A 13,813-nucleotide genomic window follows, 5' to 3' on the forward strand; every position below is an offset into this window, starting at 1 on the left:
TCCCTCCATGGCCTCTGCATCAGCTCCTGCTTTCTGACCTGCTTGAGTTCCAGTCCTGACTTCCTTTGGTGATGAACAGCAGTATGGAAGTGTAAGCCAAATAAACCCTTTCCTCCCCAACTTGCTTCTTGGTCATGATGTTTGTGCAGGAATAGAAACCCTGACTAAGACACCAGCCTTTACATTTTCTGCTTTTATCCAATGTTTGTATCAAAGACAATGTTTGTATCGAAAAGCAGGGTCTCACCCCACCCCCCTTGGCAATTTTACAGATGTGCATAACGCATCCTGGTTTCTCTCCTCCTGGCCCTTTCCTTCTCCTTCCCAAGTCTGTAAAGTCCTCCCCCATCCTCACCAACCCTTCCCCTCCCCATCCTCATCCACCCTTCTCCTCCCCCATCCTCCCCCATCCTCCCCTCCCCACCCTTCCCATCCCCCATCCTCTTCCCCTTTCCCCCAGATTCATGGCTTCTGGATTTGTCTTGGGCTACCTCCTATGAGTTGTCAGGCAGACTTAACAAGCCTTCGTGTTACTATTCAGATGGCGTCGGCTGCTATCAACACTATGTTCACAGCACCATTCTTGCATGGAAAGCTGCCTTCTGTGTAGCTCAGATGAATAAGACGGTCATATCCTCAGATTTCTCAATCGAATGGCGTATATGAGCAGACATACAGCTTCCTGTGGGGAAGGCACAGGGACTTAAGTACAAGTCTATACAGTAGCCATTGTGTGAGAGTGACCAGCCGTATAACGACAGTCGCTCATTGTCCAGGTTCATTTCTGTTGCTGTGGTAACAACAGCCAAAAGCAGTTTAGGCAAGGAAAGAATTCATTTGGCTCACAATTTGAGGCCACAGTCTGTCACTGAAGGGAAGTCAGGGCAAGACTCAATCAGATGGCCGCAGCGAATCCATAGTCAAGAGAATTGAATGCGTCCTTGTTCGCTTGCTTTTTATACCTAGCTTTCTTCCATCAGATACAATCCTGGGCCCCAAACTAGGGAATGTCACTGCCCATAATGGGCTGGCTCTTCCTACATCAATTCATAGTCCAGACAGTCTCTCAGAGATGTGCCCAGAGGCCAGCCTGGTGATCTAGACAATTCTGCCATTGAAATTCTCTTCCGGGTGACAAGCTGACAGTTAAAACAGCACACAACAGTCAGCATGTCTCTGTAAACAAACCTCTAGAAAGACAGGAACGAGAGATACAGACAAGGCCCAGCTCCAGTGAGAGATGCTTAGGGGGAGTATGAAGCACGGGTTAGGCACTGTGTGTCAGGGACACTCACCTGGCCCGACCAAGTATAGGGGACAGTAGTGGCAGCAGGTGAACCTGGAGAGGAAGGTGCCACAAAAAAGCACTGTGGCCTTTGTCACTTTCACAGCTCCAAGCGAGGGAGGGTTGTTGTTTGATGTTTTAGCCGTAGAAAGCTATGACAAAGGTGTCCGTGAGAGCGTACATTCCCTCATCTCTGCAGCCCCTGCTTGTCCTCGGCTTTTAGAAGCTTTACCCCAGCCCTGCCTCCACTGCTACACAGCTACCTCCATTTTGTCTTCACTTCCTGGAGGTCCAGCCTGGGTTCAAGTTCCCTTTATAAGATAAGGACTGTGGTGGCTTCCTCTCTGTATCTGCCTGCAGAAGTTCTGTTTCCCCCAGGGTCTATTCTTTAAGGTGAGAACAGAGTGGGCTTTGTGGGAAGCGTCTAGGAATGCAGGGTACTCCCTACCCCTCAGAGGAAGCTGTGGCCCCGGAGTTTCATTCTGGGTGGTTCTGGGTATTTACTTGGGAAAATGGGAAGAGTAATATCACCAAAGTGAAATTATTACTGTCACGTTTGAAAATTGTGTGTGTGTGTGGGATCTGATGCCTTCTTCTGGCATGCAGGTGAACATGCAGAAAGAGCAGTCATATATATTAAATAAACAAATCTTTAAAAAATTGTGTGTGTGTGTGTGCACACACGCGTGTGTGTGCCTGTGTGCCTGCACATTCTCCAACTGCCCTCATGATCAGCCACATGGTCTCACAAGGAGCCCTGGCTGTCTGGGAGCTGGTCCTGCCTGCAGCTGGGCAGGACACAGGTCTCTCCAGTCCTATTTCTCTCTGAACTCCTGGGAATGTTATCTGTGCACATTTCTTCAGGGGACTACAGGAATTAGAAACTTCAACAACAACAATGACAGCATATTTAGTGTTTTTGAAAACCTAAAAGCAAAGCTCAGGGAAATGGTAGTGAACGGGAGAGAAGAAAATCCGTGCCAGGCAGCACACCTCAGATCCCTGGGTGCACCCAGTCACCCTCACCTGAGGATCTCACACCCTGGAGGTTCTGATCTACAAGGGAAGGGGCATCTGGGGTTCTGCATAGCCTCCCATTTCCCTACACGTGGATTGGAGGCAGATTTATGTTGTAAGTGTTAGCATTTTGTCTGAGCTCTGCACCACAGTTACCTGGCAATGGCAGGTGTGCCTGACTCTCTATAGAAGGGGCTGCTTGCCCCCTCTGCTGTCTCGAGCTTGCTGGCCTTCTTGCCCTCACTCTGTCTTCTCATCCCCTCCCCCCTCTCTCTCCACGTGCTCATGGACGGCCTCTACTCCTCTACTCCATCCCCACCCCACCTCCACCTTTCTCTGCCTCTACTACCCTCTCAGCTTCCCTTGCCATGCCCTGAATAAACTATTCTATATGTCTGTCCTGTGGCTGGTCTCTCAGCATGGGCCTGCCAAGGAACCCCCTTCCCCCATTCCTGACCACACATCTACCAAACATATTCTCCCCTTTCATTTTTATCTTTTTATAAAACACAACAGTAAGCTAAGAGGCTTTTTTATTTTTAAGTATTTTATTTTATGTGCATGAGTGTTTTGCCTGCATGTATGAATGTGTATCACGTACATGTTTGGGCCCCACAGAAGTCAGGAGATGGAATCAGATCCTTTGGTGTTACAGAAGGTTGTGAGCCACCATGTAAGTGCTGAGAACTGAACCTGGGTCCTCTGCAGGAGCAACAAGTGTTCTTAACCACTGAGTCATCTTTCCTACCCTGGAGAGCGGAAGTACTTCTTGTTCTGTCTTGGGCCTCAGCTTGCCACAGCCAGCAGGGGGCAGCAGAGAGCTAGCCACACAGCAGAAGACCACGGTCAGTGGCCGCAGGAGGAACATGCACTATGGAAGCCAGGCTGGGGGTTAGAGGGTTTGAGAAAAAGATCCTGAGGTGGGACTGCCTGGGGAAGTAGCCCAAAGAAACGAGGTGGAGGTGACAGTAATTGCGGAGACAGAGGTCAGGTATGGCCCAGGGAAACCAGGTAATAAGAAAGCAGAAAGGGAAAGCAAGGGATGCAGATGTGGAGGAACCCAGGCAAGACAAAAACTCCATGGGGACACCTTATGGGGCTTGTGGTTCAGGTGGCAGAATGACAGCATCAGATTTGGGGTTGGGGGACAACAGTGCCTTGGGGTTCCTGCCTCTAGGCCAGGTATTACAGATATCCAAGGACACACGGGTAAGAGAGCCTAAGGGAAGGTAAACGGACCATGGAGTAGGTGCTCAGAACATTATGTGCCCCGGCAGCCAGGCTGGTATACAATGTTGCCATTTTTCTTCTCTCTCTTTCTTCCCCTTTCCTAGCTCTCCCCTGCCTCTGTGCCCACCCTCATCCTGCTGTGAAGTTGTCTGTCTCATTGCCATCCAGGCAGCTGGGGACTCCAGGCACTGCCTGCTGGGTTTTCTAGTTTAACTTCCAGCCTTTGGGAGAGGCCTATTGTTTGTACTGGAGAAGTATTGCATGTAGGTTGCTTTTAGGGTCCTGAGTTCTTTTATGAAGCCCCAAAACATGCACAGGCATGGAGACTCAGAACATTTGGGTTGGGATAAGACTCAGTTGAATAGAATGTTTGCCTCACATGTAGGAAGCTGGGGTTTGAATACTCACTACATAGAACCAGGGTCAGCGGTACATGCCCTAGGAGGTGGGAACACCAGGATTTGAAGTTGAAGACCTCTTCCGACTATGTAGTGCATTCAAGGGTAGCCTGGGCTACACAAGCCGCTGTCTCAAAACAAAACAAGACAAAAATCCTTTGTGATTTTAAGGATTCCTGCCCCTTCTGGGGCCAGCCCAGCTAAAGACCTGGAGCTCGGGCTGTATCCTGCTTTGAGGGTTGGAGCTTGACACCAGGGCTTAACTCTAGATGTTGTCTGCCCCTCCCAGCGTCCCCCTCCCTCTCGGTGTTCTCAACATCTTGCTCTGCCCCTATGTCCTTAAGCTCTGTCTGTGTGTCCTTAAATAGCATTGACACTCACATCTATGAAGTGAATTAAGATCTTCCAAACCACACAAGAGCTACCCTGACCTCCCAGAGCCGTGTGGCCTGATGGATTGGGTTGTGTAAAGGCTCTAGACATCTCCTTGAGCTACAAGCCTACCGCTGTGCTGCAGGCCTCCCTAACCCTAACCCACCCCCATGCCGGTAGCCAAGAATCCCTGAGTCACAAACCGTGGTCAGGCAGAATTTTATTTGGGAGGATTTAACACATCAGGAAACAAACAGGGCTCCTGTGGCTGGTGCAGTCTGATTTAGCAAAGCATTGGTCACTCTGACTAGACTTAAGGAGATTACATTTTTTAAAGAGATTAGGTTAAGTCTTCGTCACAAGGGGCATTTTGAGGGATACATTCAATTACGCGGTATTTCCTAGGGGAAGGCTCTGAGGAACTTGAAGGACTGTTTCGAATTACCCAGATTTAGAAAATCTCATTCAGCATCAACTTCTAATTGAAGCAGACATTCCCAGACACGACAGATTGAGGGGCGGGGGCGCTGCCAGGGCTGTTAACAAGCCAACGGTTGTCCAGTGGATGGGAAGTTACGTAATAATCCCACCATCTATATTTTTCTGTTTATTTTTTATGTGTTTGAGTGATTTGTCTGTAGGGAAGTCCATGTTCCACATGGGTACCCACGGAGGCCAGAAGCAGGTGCTGAATAGCCTGGAATTGGAGTCATAGGTGGTTGTGAGCTGCCATGTGGGTGATGGGAATCAAACTCAGGTCCTCTGGAAGATGAATCAGTGCTCTGAACTACTGAGCCATTTCTCCAGCCTTAAATTTATTAATAGTGTGTGTGCGCACGTGTGTGCCAGGTGCATGTGTAGAGATCAGAAACAGTTTGCGGGAGTCTTTGTCTCCCTGTGCCATGTGGATTTGGGGGGAGGGGATGAAGCTCAGGTTGGCAGGTTTGGTGGCAAGTGCCTTTACTTGCTGAGCCATGTCACCCAGCCTCCACCATCTGATTTTTGAGCATTTTCGTCATCCTCAAAGTGATATTAAAACAATTTGAGTGTATGGATTCCTGGGTGTATGTCATCTACAGTTTGTTCTCGGTACTGACTGCCCTTGGCTTGTCTCTCCCCCAGGCCGACGCGAGACCGCTGGGGCAAAGCTCCTGCAATCTTATCAGAGGCTGAGGTGAGTGCAGGACTGAGTGTCCCACCCACATCAGCAGCAGGAACACAGAGGACGCCCTGAAAGAACCCACAAGTCCTGGACCTTCAGAGGTCACTGCTCAGGAACATAACTTTTTTTTTTTTTTTTTTTTTTTGTCTTTTCGAGACAAGGTTTCTCTGTATAGCCCTGGCTGTCCTGGAACTCACTTTTTAGATCAGGCTGGCCTCAAACTCAGAAATCCGGCTGCCTCTGCCTCCCAAGTGCTGGGATCAAAGGCGTGGGCCACCACGCCCAGCTCAGGACTTTTTAAATGGTAAAGTTCCTGGAAAAGGTTGAGAGGAGCTTCTGGGTTTTCCTGAGGAGTCTTCTAGCTAGCATGCGTTTCATGTAATATTCTTCCCCTTCAAATTCTCCCGAGATGCTGTGAAGAGCAAAATACTGTCTTTGACAGTGCATCTGGCCAAGAAGTCGCTTCCACTCTTCCTTCCTTTCTCTGGCATCTTCCCTGGTTAATGCGTGGACCTAATACATTTTTGAAGTTAAAAATACCTACTGGCTGTCAAACAGTGTTTTGAGAGAGGTTCACATCTTTGCACAGAATTCTGAATCCCTGGCAGCCTTGAAGCGGCAGGTCACACACCCGTTCTGCTGAGTTTAGTGACTGCCCCGAGAGTTCCCGTGGGTGCTACATTTTTTGGTGCTCATGAAATTTATCGAGTCTTAGAACATAGAACTTCCTCTTCCTCGTCTTCCTCCTTTCCTTCCTCTTCCTCCTCTTTCTCTTCTGCCTCCTCCTTTTCTCCCTCCTCCTCTTCCTCCTCTTCCTCCTCTTTTTCTTCTTTCTCTTCCACCACCTCCTCTTCCTCCTCCTTTTCTTCTTCCTCCTCCTCCTCCTCCCCCTTCAACCTCCTTCCTCTCCCTTTCTCCTCCGCTTTGTCTTGCCATGTAGCTCCATGGTCTGGTCATTGATGTGTAGTCCAGGCTGGCCACGGATGCTGGCAATCTTCCTGCCACAAACCCCCCCCCCCCCAGCACGGATGTTACAGGCGTGCGAGCACACCACTTTCCACTCCTATTTTCCCTTCCTACATGTGTTCCTACTTCTTTCAGCTCATGCCTCCAGTTTTTCTCAAAGTGTTGGGTTTTTGTTTTTCTTTTCACATTGTGCCTCTTATACTGGTGTGGTTAGCACTAAGAATGCAGTAGTCCAACTAGGACTCCATAGACAAAGTCTGGGTCTGAGAGCAGCTGGGGGTGGGGGGCGGGCGGGCAAGGGGAGCCAAGGTCCCCTAGTGGCTTCAGAGTGTGCTGGAAAAGTCCATGCCTGGGCTGAAGGTGGTGACATCCTTGTGCCCAAACCCAGGCACAGTGAACAGAGAAGAGGTGCCAAGCTGCCATGTTATTTTCTTTAAAAGAAAAGAATATTAGATGCAAACATTCAAGCTAAGAGCTTGAATGATAAACTCAAACATTTGTAAATCTGTAAGCCAGTGACTTGCGTAGTTATAACCCATTATTCTTGTGTTTCTCCTTGGCAGCAAAATCTCTGTGGTCCCTCCGACACCACCACCTCTCAGTGAGAGCCAGTGCAGCAGCTCCAGCAGGGTAACTTGTCTCTCTGAGTCCCTGGGTGGGACTCAGGGAAGGAAGGCCGGGCTAGGATCCTGGAGAGTTGGCTCAACAGCCTTGTAGTGTGCAGCTCTGACTTTGCTGGAGCTGGAGGTGGAGAAGTGATCTCCATTTTTTTCTGTGGCCAGGGACCATCTGCAGTCTCAGCTGGCTCCTTCTGCTTGTACCCCGAGACATCTTGTCTTGATCCTTGTCTTCAGTGCCTCTTCTGTCCTGTGCCTTGAAGTGTGTGTGCATCTGGCATGTGTTGTGTGTTGGGGGTGGGGATGGGGGCTGTGCTTGCTGGAATGAGAATATATCTTAGTATTTGTAGACTCCAGGGGGACCAGAACCATTTCCACCCAAAGAACTTAGCTGTGAGATCTCGGGGAGTTCTCTTGGCTTTCCACCTGAGAAGCAGAAATATATCTTTCTCTGTCCTTGTCCCTGGTGCAGAATGGTGTCTGTGTGTCCTTGGAAACTGAATGCTATGGAATTGTATGGCTTTGGTTATCTTCATCAATCTGTGCATCAAAGGGATCAGTTATGTCTTACACGGGATAATATATATGTTTGTTTGAGAGACAAAAACGTGTTCACTCTTTCCCAAGTTCACAGACACCCTGGGGTGTCTCTGGTCCTATCTGTTTTCTCCTATAATTGTGTTCTAAAGATAAATTTTTGGTGAATGGGTGGATAACTGATTGTTGTGTGGGTAGATAGTTGAATGAATGGATGGTGAGAAGGTGGACAAATGGATAGTATGAATAAATGATCTCTGGATGGATGGTGGACAGATGGACAGACAGACTGATGGGTAAATGGATGGACAGACAGATGGATAGATGGATTTGTGGGTAAATAGATGAGTATATGGAGTGTTGAGGAGGCAGTGGATAGACAAGTAGAAACTGGCTGGCTGGCTGGATGGATGGACAGATGGATAGATGGATGGACATTGGATGAATGCATGGATAGGTAGACAGATGGGTAGATGAGTTGGAGTAGATAGATGCAGATGAATAAATAGTGGACACATGAATAGACAGCAGGTGAGCCGAGAGATGGATGGCCCGTGAGTGGGTAGATGGATGGATGAGACCTCGACAAAGTCACTGTTACCCCTTTTATTATGTTCCCTTTTTGGGGAGAGAACTCTTTGTGTTCAGCTTGGTCACCTTGTTCCTATAGTACTGTCAGCCCCCATGTCGTCTGCATTCTATGCCTTCTACATGGAAGTTGGGTAGGGCTCGAAGATGAAGGAGTAATTAGCCGAGTACCATCTTTGAGCCAATGAAATGTCAGTCATTACATGTAAGAGGTAGTTATCTTGTGAACTGCATGTTGATAATGCTCCATCCTTTAATGGGGCTGCAAAACCCAGAGAAAGGTGGCAGCGTGCCAGGGATGCCTATTTCCTGGGGGCTTTTCCCCTCCAGACACAGGCATATACCCACGCCCGCCTTCCCACTCCTGCAGTGTTTGGAGGCTGGCAGCCTGGGACAGTAGGACAAAGACCGCTGGTGACATAATCACACAGCCTCCTGTTTCTATTTTAGTTACAGGAACTTGGCCACTTCAGAGGATTTAATAAGTCTGTGGAAAACTTGTTTCTGTCTGTCACCACCCAGATGAGAAGTAAGTAACTCTCAGGTTGTATTTGTTCTTCCACCGTGCCCTGTGCAGGTCAGCCCAGGCAGCCTCAACCGGGGGTCAATGGAGCAGCCTCTAGCTCCCTGTGGAGGGCAGGTTCCATTTCAGTCTGTCAGCCTCGCTCTGACTCCTGCTTGTTTTGCCCGAACCTGCCCAGCTCAGCAGCACAAAGGATTCCAGAGGGACGGAAACAAAACTACCTTGCTAGGAATCCAAAACCAGCGTCTTTCTAGCTGCCAGAACCCAGTACCTTCTACTTGTCTGTTCTTCTCCCTGGAAAGCTTTTCTGCAGGTGGTAGTTAGTAATTCCCCATCTTCCCGCATCTGCGGTGCAGTTAACCCAGGATTGCCCCGCCTTGGCACTTGATCTCTTTCGGTGTTTCTTCTGCTTTCACCTGTTTCTGCTTCTCACACTTGGGGCAGTGTTTAAAGCAGGTCCAAATGGACCCTGGGCACACATTTCTCTTTCTCTGTTATTTCTTTGTCTTCCATTTGCTGTGCCCTTTCTGTGGCTGCCTACGGATGGGTGCGTTGCTGCTGGCTCAGAGCCAACTGTGCCATTTGATTTAAATGAGTTGTCTGTATTCTGAGAGCTCTGTCACACAGACGGCCGAAATGAAAGCCCCACTCTTGAGCTAAGCAGTGAGCTGTCCTGGGTCTCTTTCAGGAGGAGGAAATTGTTGAATTTCATGGGTCTATTTGCCCCTCTGTGACAGCTGGTGCTGGTTCCACGGCAGCCTCTAAATCAGTCCCCTGCCCCAGCCAATTTGGCTTTTATGAATTCTCCATCAGAATAAAAGCACAGCTCTCACTTCAGAGGAAACAAGAGAGAGGGTCTTGGTTTTTGTTTATTTTTTTCTGGAGCCAAAGATGAGCTTCCCTAATTACCCCAAATACCACAGCCAAATGTGACAAAAGCTTTATGCAAGCCAGTGGTAATAACATGAGGAAAGCCATAAATCAAGAACACTTTTGAAATTCATCAGAGACATGAAGACAGGTGGGTGACAGCCAACTGGGGGATCTGTTAAAGGCCTCAGAAATGATCTGATGGCATTCTTAGCCTTTGGGTCAATGGAAGGTAGGAGTTTGTTTATGTATGCCAAAAGGACTAACCTCATAGTCACAGGACGGATGGAAGATTACACAAGGAGGTTGGCAATGAGTGTACGTTAAGGAATCCAAAGATAGCCCAAGATAATTTGGCTCTGGACCTACAACATTCAAACTCTACAATCACAGACTAATTCTAAGCAGCCAGTCAGCCTTGCAGATTCATTAACACAGGCGAGACTTCTTTCTGGAATTCTAGTTTACATTTCTGTCCAACGCTATAATGGAATTGGTCCCTCAGAAATAATCCCAACACTGAGATCCCCCCCAGCCTTCAAAATCCAAAGAGGCAGGACACCTGTGTCACAGCATGCTTGCCCATTGGGTACAAATAGCCCTAACTGCAGAGGTCAGCATGATGCAGTCCTCTGTACACAGCTTCTCCAGCAGGTGAGACTTATCTGGGTAGGTAGCAAGAACCGATCTTTGGATGGCGTGAGGGAATCAACTCTCCTCAAATACAAAAAGTCAACTGTAACACAAAGCCTTGGTCCTTGGCTTGTCATTAGCCAAAGACAGAGACATCCAAAGCCACCTGCCCGAGCCTGCACAAGTGGGTACAGAAGATAGCCTTAGTGGAGAGAAATGTAGATCAGTGCCAGGGGCCCTTAGGGATGGGCTTGTGAAGAGGCCAGAGGGATCTGAGAACCAAGGATGCTAAAGTTGGTTTGGAACCACAGGGTTTGAGAATAAGGACCTGGAGTGGCACCCTCTGGCTGCCAATGTTGCCCAGAGTAGCTGGAAGAAATGAGGAATTCCAGTCCTTTGTAAAACCCATAAACGTCTCACAATGGCCACCCGCTAGGCACCTTTAGCAGAGGAAGATGGCTTTGATTCCTCCTTGAGAGCATTCTGTTTCTTTCTGCTCCTTCCCTCCCCTCTGCCCATTAGACTGATGTAGAAACCTACTTGTTAGAACTCCAAACTTCTCAGTTTTTTCCTCTACTTTAAGTCATGACCTTGTAATGGACCAAATAGGTACAGTCTCGGGATAGGATAATGTGAACAGACAGATGACAGACAGTTCCTACCAACAGCTAGACATAATGGCCTTCTGTGCCCGTCACATCCAGGCTGCTGCCGATGGCTGTCCTCTCTACTGTATGCTAGTCTTTTCCAGTTGCTAGCATCAACCAATGCCAGCAGGATGTTTCTGGGTAGTAGACTTGAGGCTGCTAGGGTGGTGTGGTTCTCAGAAGGGAAGCTAGGAAGTGAGGTTGGCAAACTCTGGGCTTGAGAAGCAGGTCTGGGAAGGAAGACCTCCAAGGCTCTCCTGGACAGTGTGGATGATGCAGACAGCAGTACAGCAGCAGGCAGCAGAAGTCTGAGCTCTTCCCAGCAATGTAACCATGTGTGGACAGCAAACAGGGGGCTGGCAGGAGCATGTGATGCTCATGAGTTCCCAAAGGACCGCTACGAGGAGTGTAGCTGGAGGGAGCTGTACCCTAGGTATGGGTTTCAGAGATTTGGTGTAGTTGGTGAATGATCTCACAAGTAATTTTAATATTCATGATCTATCTTAGTAAACTGAATGTTGAATAAAATGCAGAGTTAAAAAATAACGTCACCTGTTTCTTATGTAGTACGGATAAGGAAAAACTTTAGAATAGCATAGGTAATTCAAATCTTCTCTCTAGAGAGTGCAGCTATGGAGATAGTTGAGGGGGCCTCTTGAGAAGGGTGGTAGAATTTAAGGGAGAGTCTGGCTGAAAGCTGGGGCTTTCACTTGCTTAGGGTCCACCCCACCTTGTTCTTTGTCATTTTAATGTGTGCCCCAAGACAATTCCCCATCCAGCATAGCCCACAGAAGCCAAATGGCTGGAAACTGTCATACTGAGAAATCCAAAGCTGAAGTGACCTTTCCAGGGCATAGTTACTGAAGCAACCTTTGGGCCATCTCAAATCTTACTGCCTTCCAATAGTCACAGGAGAAAGTAGTTTGTCAACAGTCTCTGTCAGGAACCCCTAAAAAGCCAGCTGCTTGTGTCTGGACAGGCGGTTGATCCTACAGGTGGGTTGGGATGCAGGGAGCTGGGTGAGAGGTTTTCTATCAACCCCACCCCGACGATGGCTACCCACGAGCACGTGAGCAGTGTGGACCTTGGAAGGGTCCAGCCTTCCCTCCTCCTCTGGCACTGCCACCCCTGGAGCCCTTTCTTCTCTGCAGATCTGCCATATCTGCCACCCTTGTATAGTCATCTTTTTTGTGGCCTTTTGGGGCCACAAAAAACCCAAAAAAGGCTCCCTCTGGTCTTGGCAAAGCTTGTTGCTCTTGACTGTCCCCCCTTGTCTCCTAGAGCTCTCCAAGTCCCAGAATGACATGACCTCTGAGAAGCATCTTCTGGCCATGGACCCCAGGCAGTGTGTGGGCCACACGGAGAGGCGGAGCCAGTCAGACACTGCGGTCAACGTCACTTCCAGGGTAGGCGCTGAGACCACTGAGGCCACTGACCACGTTCATGCCATCTTTCCTGAGTGTTCTGGCCTATTTCTTTTTTTTTTTTTTCTGCATTTACTTTTCTTTTGATAGAAAGCCTTAATCAGCCAGGAAAACCTAATTATATACAGTCTGTATTCAGGCACACCAGGTCAAAGGAGGCACAGAATTTAAGACCTCAGTCAGATGCAGTAGTTTATGCCCGTCTTCCCAGTTATTGGGCAGGTTAATGCCGGAGGCTGAATCAAGGAACTGGAAGTCAACCTAAGGAACAATGTGAGGCTCTTCTTCCTGGAACAAAAGGAAAGGAAGAATTATTAAAGGTCACCATGAACAGCTCAAGGTCACCATAGAGAATTGTTCATATCAGGGGTAGGCTTTAACCTGACCCAAGCTCCCAAGGCTGCCTCTCTCTGGTTCCAGTGCCACACCAAAAGCAAGCCTTGCCTGCAGGCTGACCTGACATTTCCTGGGGTCCGCAAGTCTCCTCTCATAATTAGAAGACCTCTGGTTAGGCTCTGCCTGGGCCTCTGGTGGAAAGACAAACAAACCCTGCACATGCACGGGCAAGTGGGAAGCTCGCTCCCACCCTGTGATCGAAAGCAAGAGGGCTCGCTGGGGAAGGAGAGCCGCCAGGAAAGCCACGTCTCTGCTTTCTGCCATATGGGTTATGCCAAAAGCAGGTGTACCCAACTCCAGATAGTGCCTGGGTTCTAATCCAACCTAGGTGACCTGTTGGCAGGCCAATATGTTTGATCTGTTGAGCTCTACAGGACCCATGTCCCCTCCTCTGTGGCTATAGGCTCCATCCACGATGTCCCCAGACTGCCCCCCCTTCTTTGACTGTGGTAAGCTTAACCTTCTTCCTTTGGGAACATACTCTACAGCAGTGGCTCCCAAACTGTGAGCCTCGACCCCTTTGGCAAAGCTCTATCTCCGAACATATACTATGATTCATAACAGCAGCAAAATTACAGTTATGGAATAGCAACAAGAATAATTTTATGGGTGTGTGTGTGTTGCGGGGGGTCTCCACAGCATGAGGAACTGTGTTAAAGGAACTGGATCCTTTCAGCTGAGTGTCACAGCATCGGAAAAGGATGAGAACCCCCTACTCTAGATATCTCACTACCTGCCTCTGTCTGCGGCCTTCCACCTGCTCCCAAGAAGGATAAAAGCAAAAACAGTAGGGGTCTCTGTCTGTCCAGCATGGAATCCTGTATGCAGCCAGTGAGAAACTTGCCTTTAACTTGCTATCCCGGTCTTGCAGGTAGATTCCCTAAACATCACATTTGTTACAGTGTGCTAGACTCTGCACACAGAGCTTTATATGACGGTCAACCCTTCCAAAATGGGTAGTAAATACATCCCGGTTTTACACTGAGAGACTCGAGGCTTAGACAGGTCCGGGCCTCTCCTGGAGATGAGGATGCTGTGCTTCAACTGGTCTCATCTTGGTTTGGAGACTAAGCTCTGGAGTAACTACTCCAGGTATAAGTTGTGGCTGGAGGAGAGTCACGGGGCTCTTGGAATACAGACTCCCATAT

General features: G+C 48.7%; 1 protein-coding gene across 1 annotated transcript in view; it reads left to right on the forward strand.

Annotated features, from left to right (window-relative positions):
* The window catches only part of Sytl3 (synaptotagmin like 3), a 78,757-nt gene that overhangs the window by 34,956 nt on the left and 29,988 nt on the right, over positions 1-13,813 (forward strand). The window contains exons 6-9 of the mRNA XM_021186111.2: positions 5,425-5,476; positions 6,994-7,060; positions 8,623-8,701; positions 12,127-12,251. Coding sequence (XP_021041770.1) covers positions 5,425-5,476; positions 6,994-7,060; positions 8,623-8,701; positions 12,127-12,251 — 323 coding nt within the window. The remainder of the gene's footprint in view (positions 1-5,424; positions 5,477-6,993; positions 7,061-8,622; positions 8,702-12,126; positions 12,252-13,813) is intronic.

Source organism: Mus caroli, chromosome 17, assembly GCF_900094665.2.
Source record: "Mus caroli chromosome 17, CAROLI_EIJ_v1.1, whole genome shotgun sequence".
NCBI lineage: Eukaryota > Metazoa > Chordata > Mammalia > Rodentia > Muridae > Mus > Mus caroli.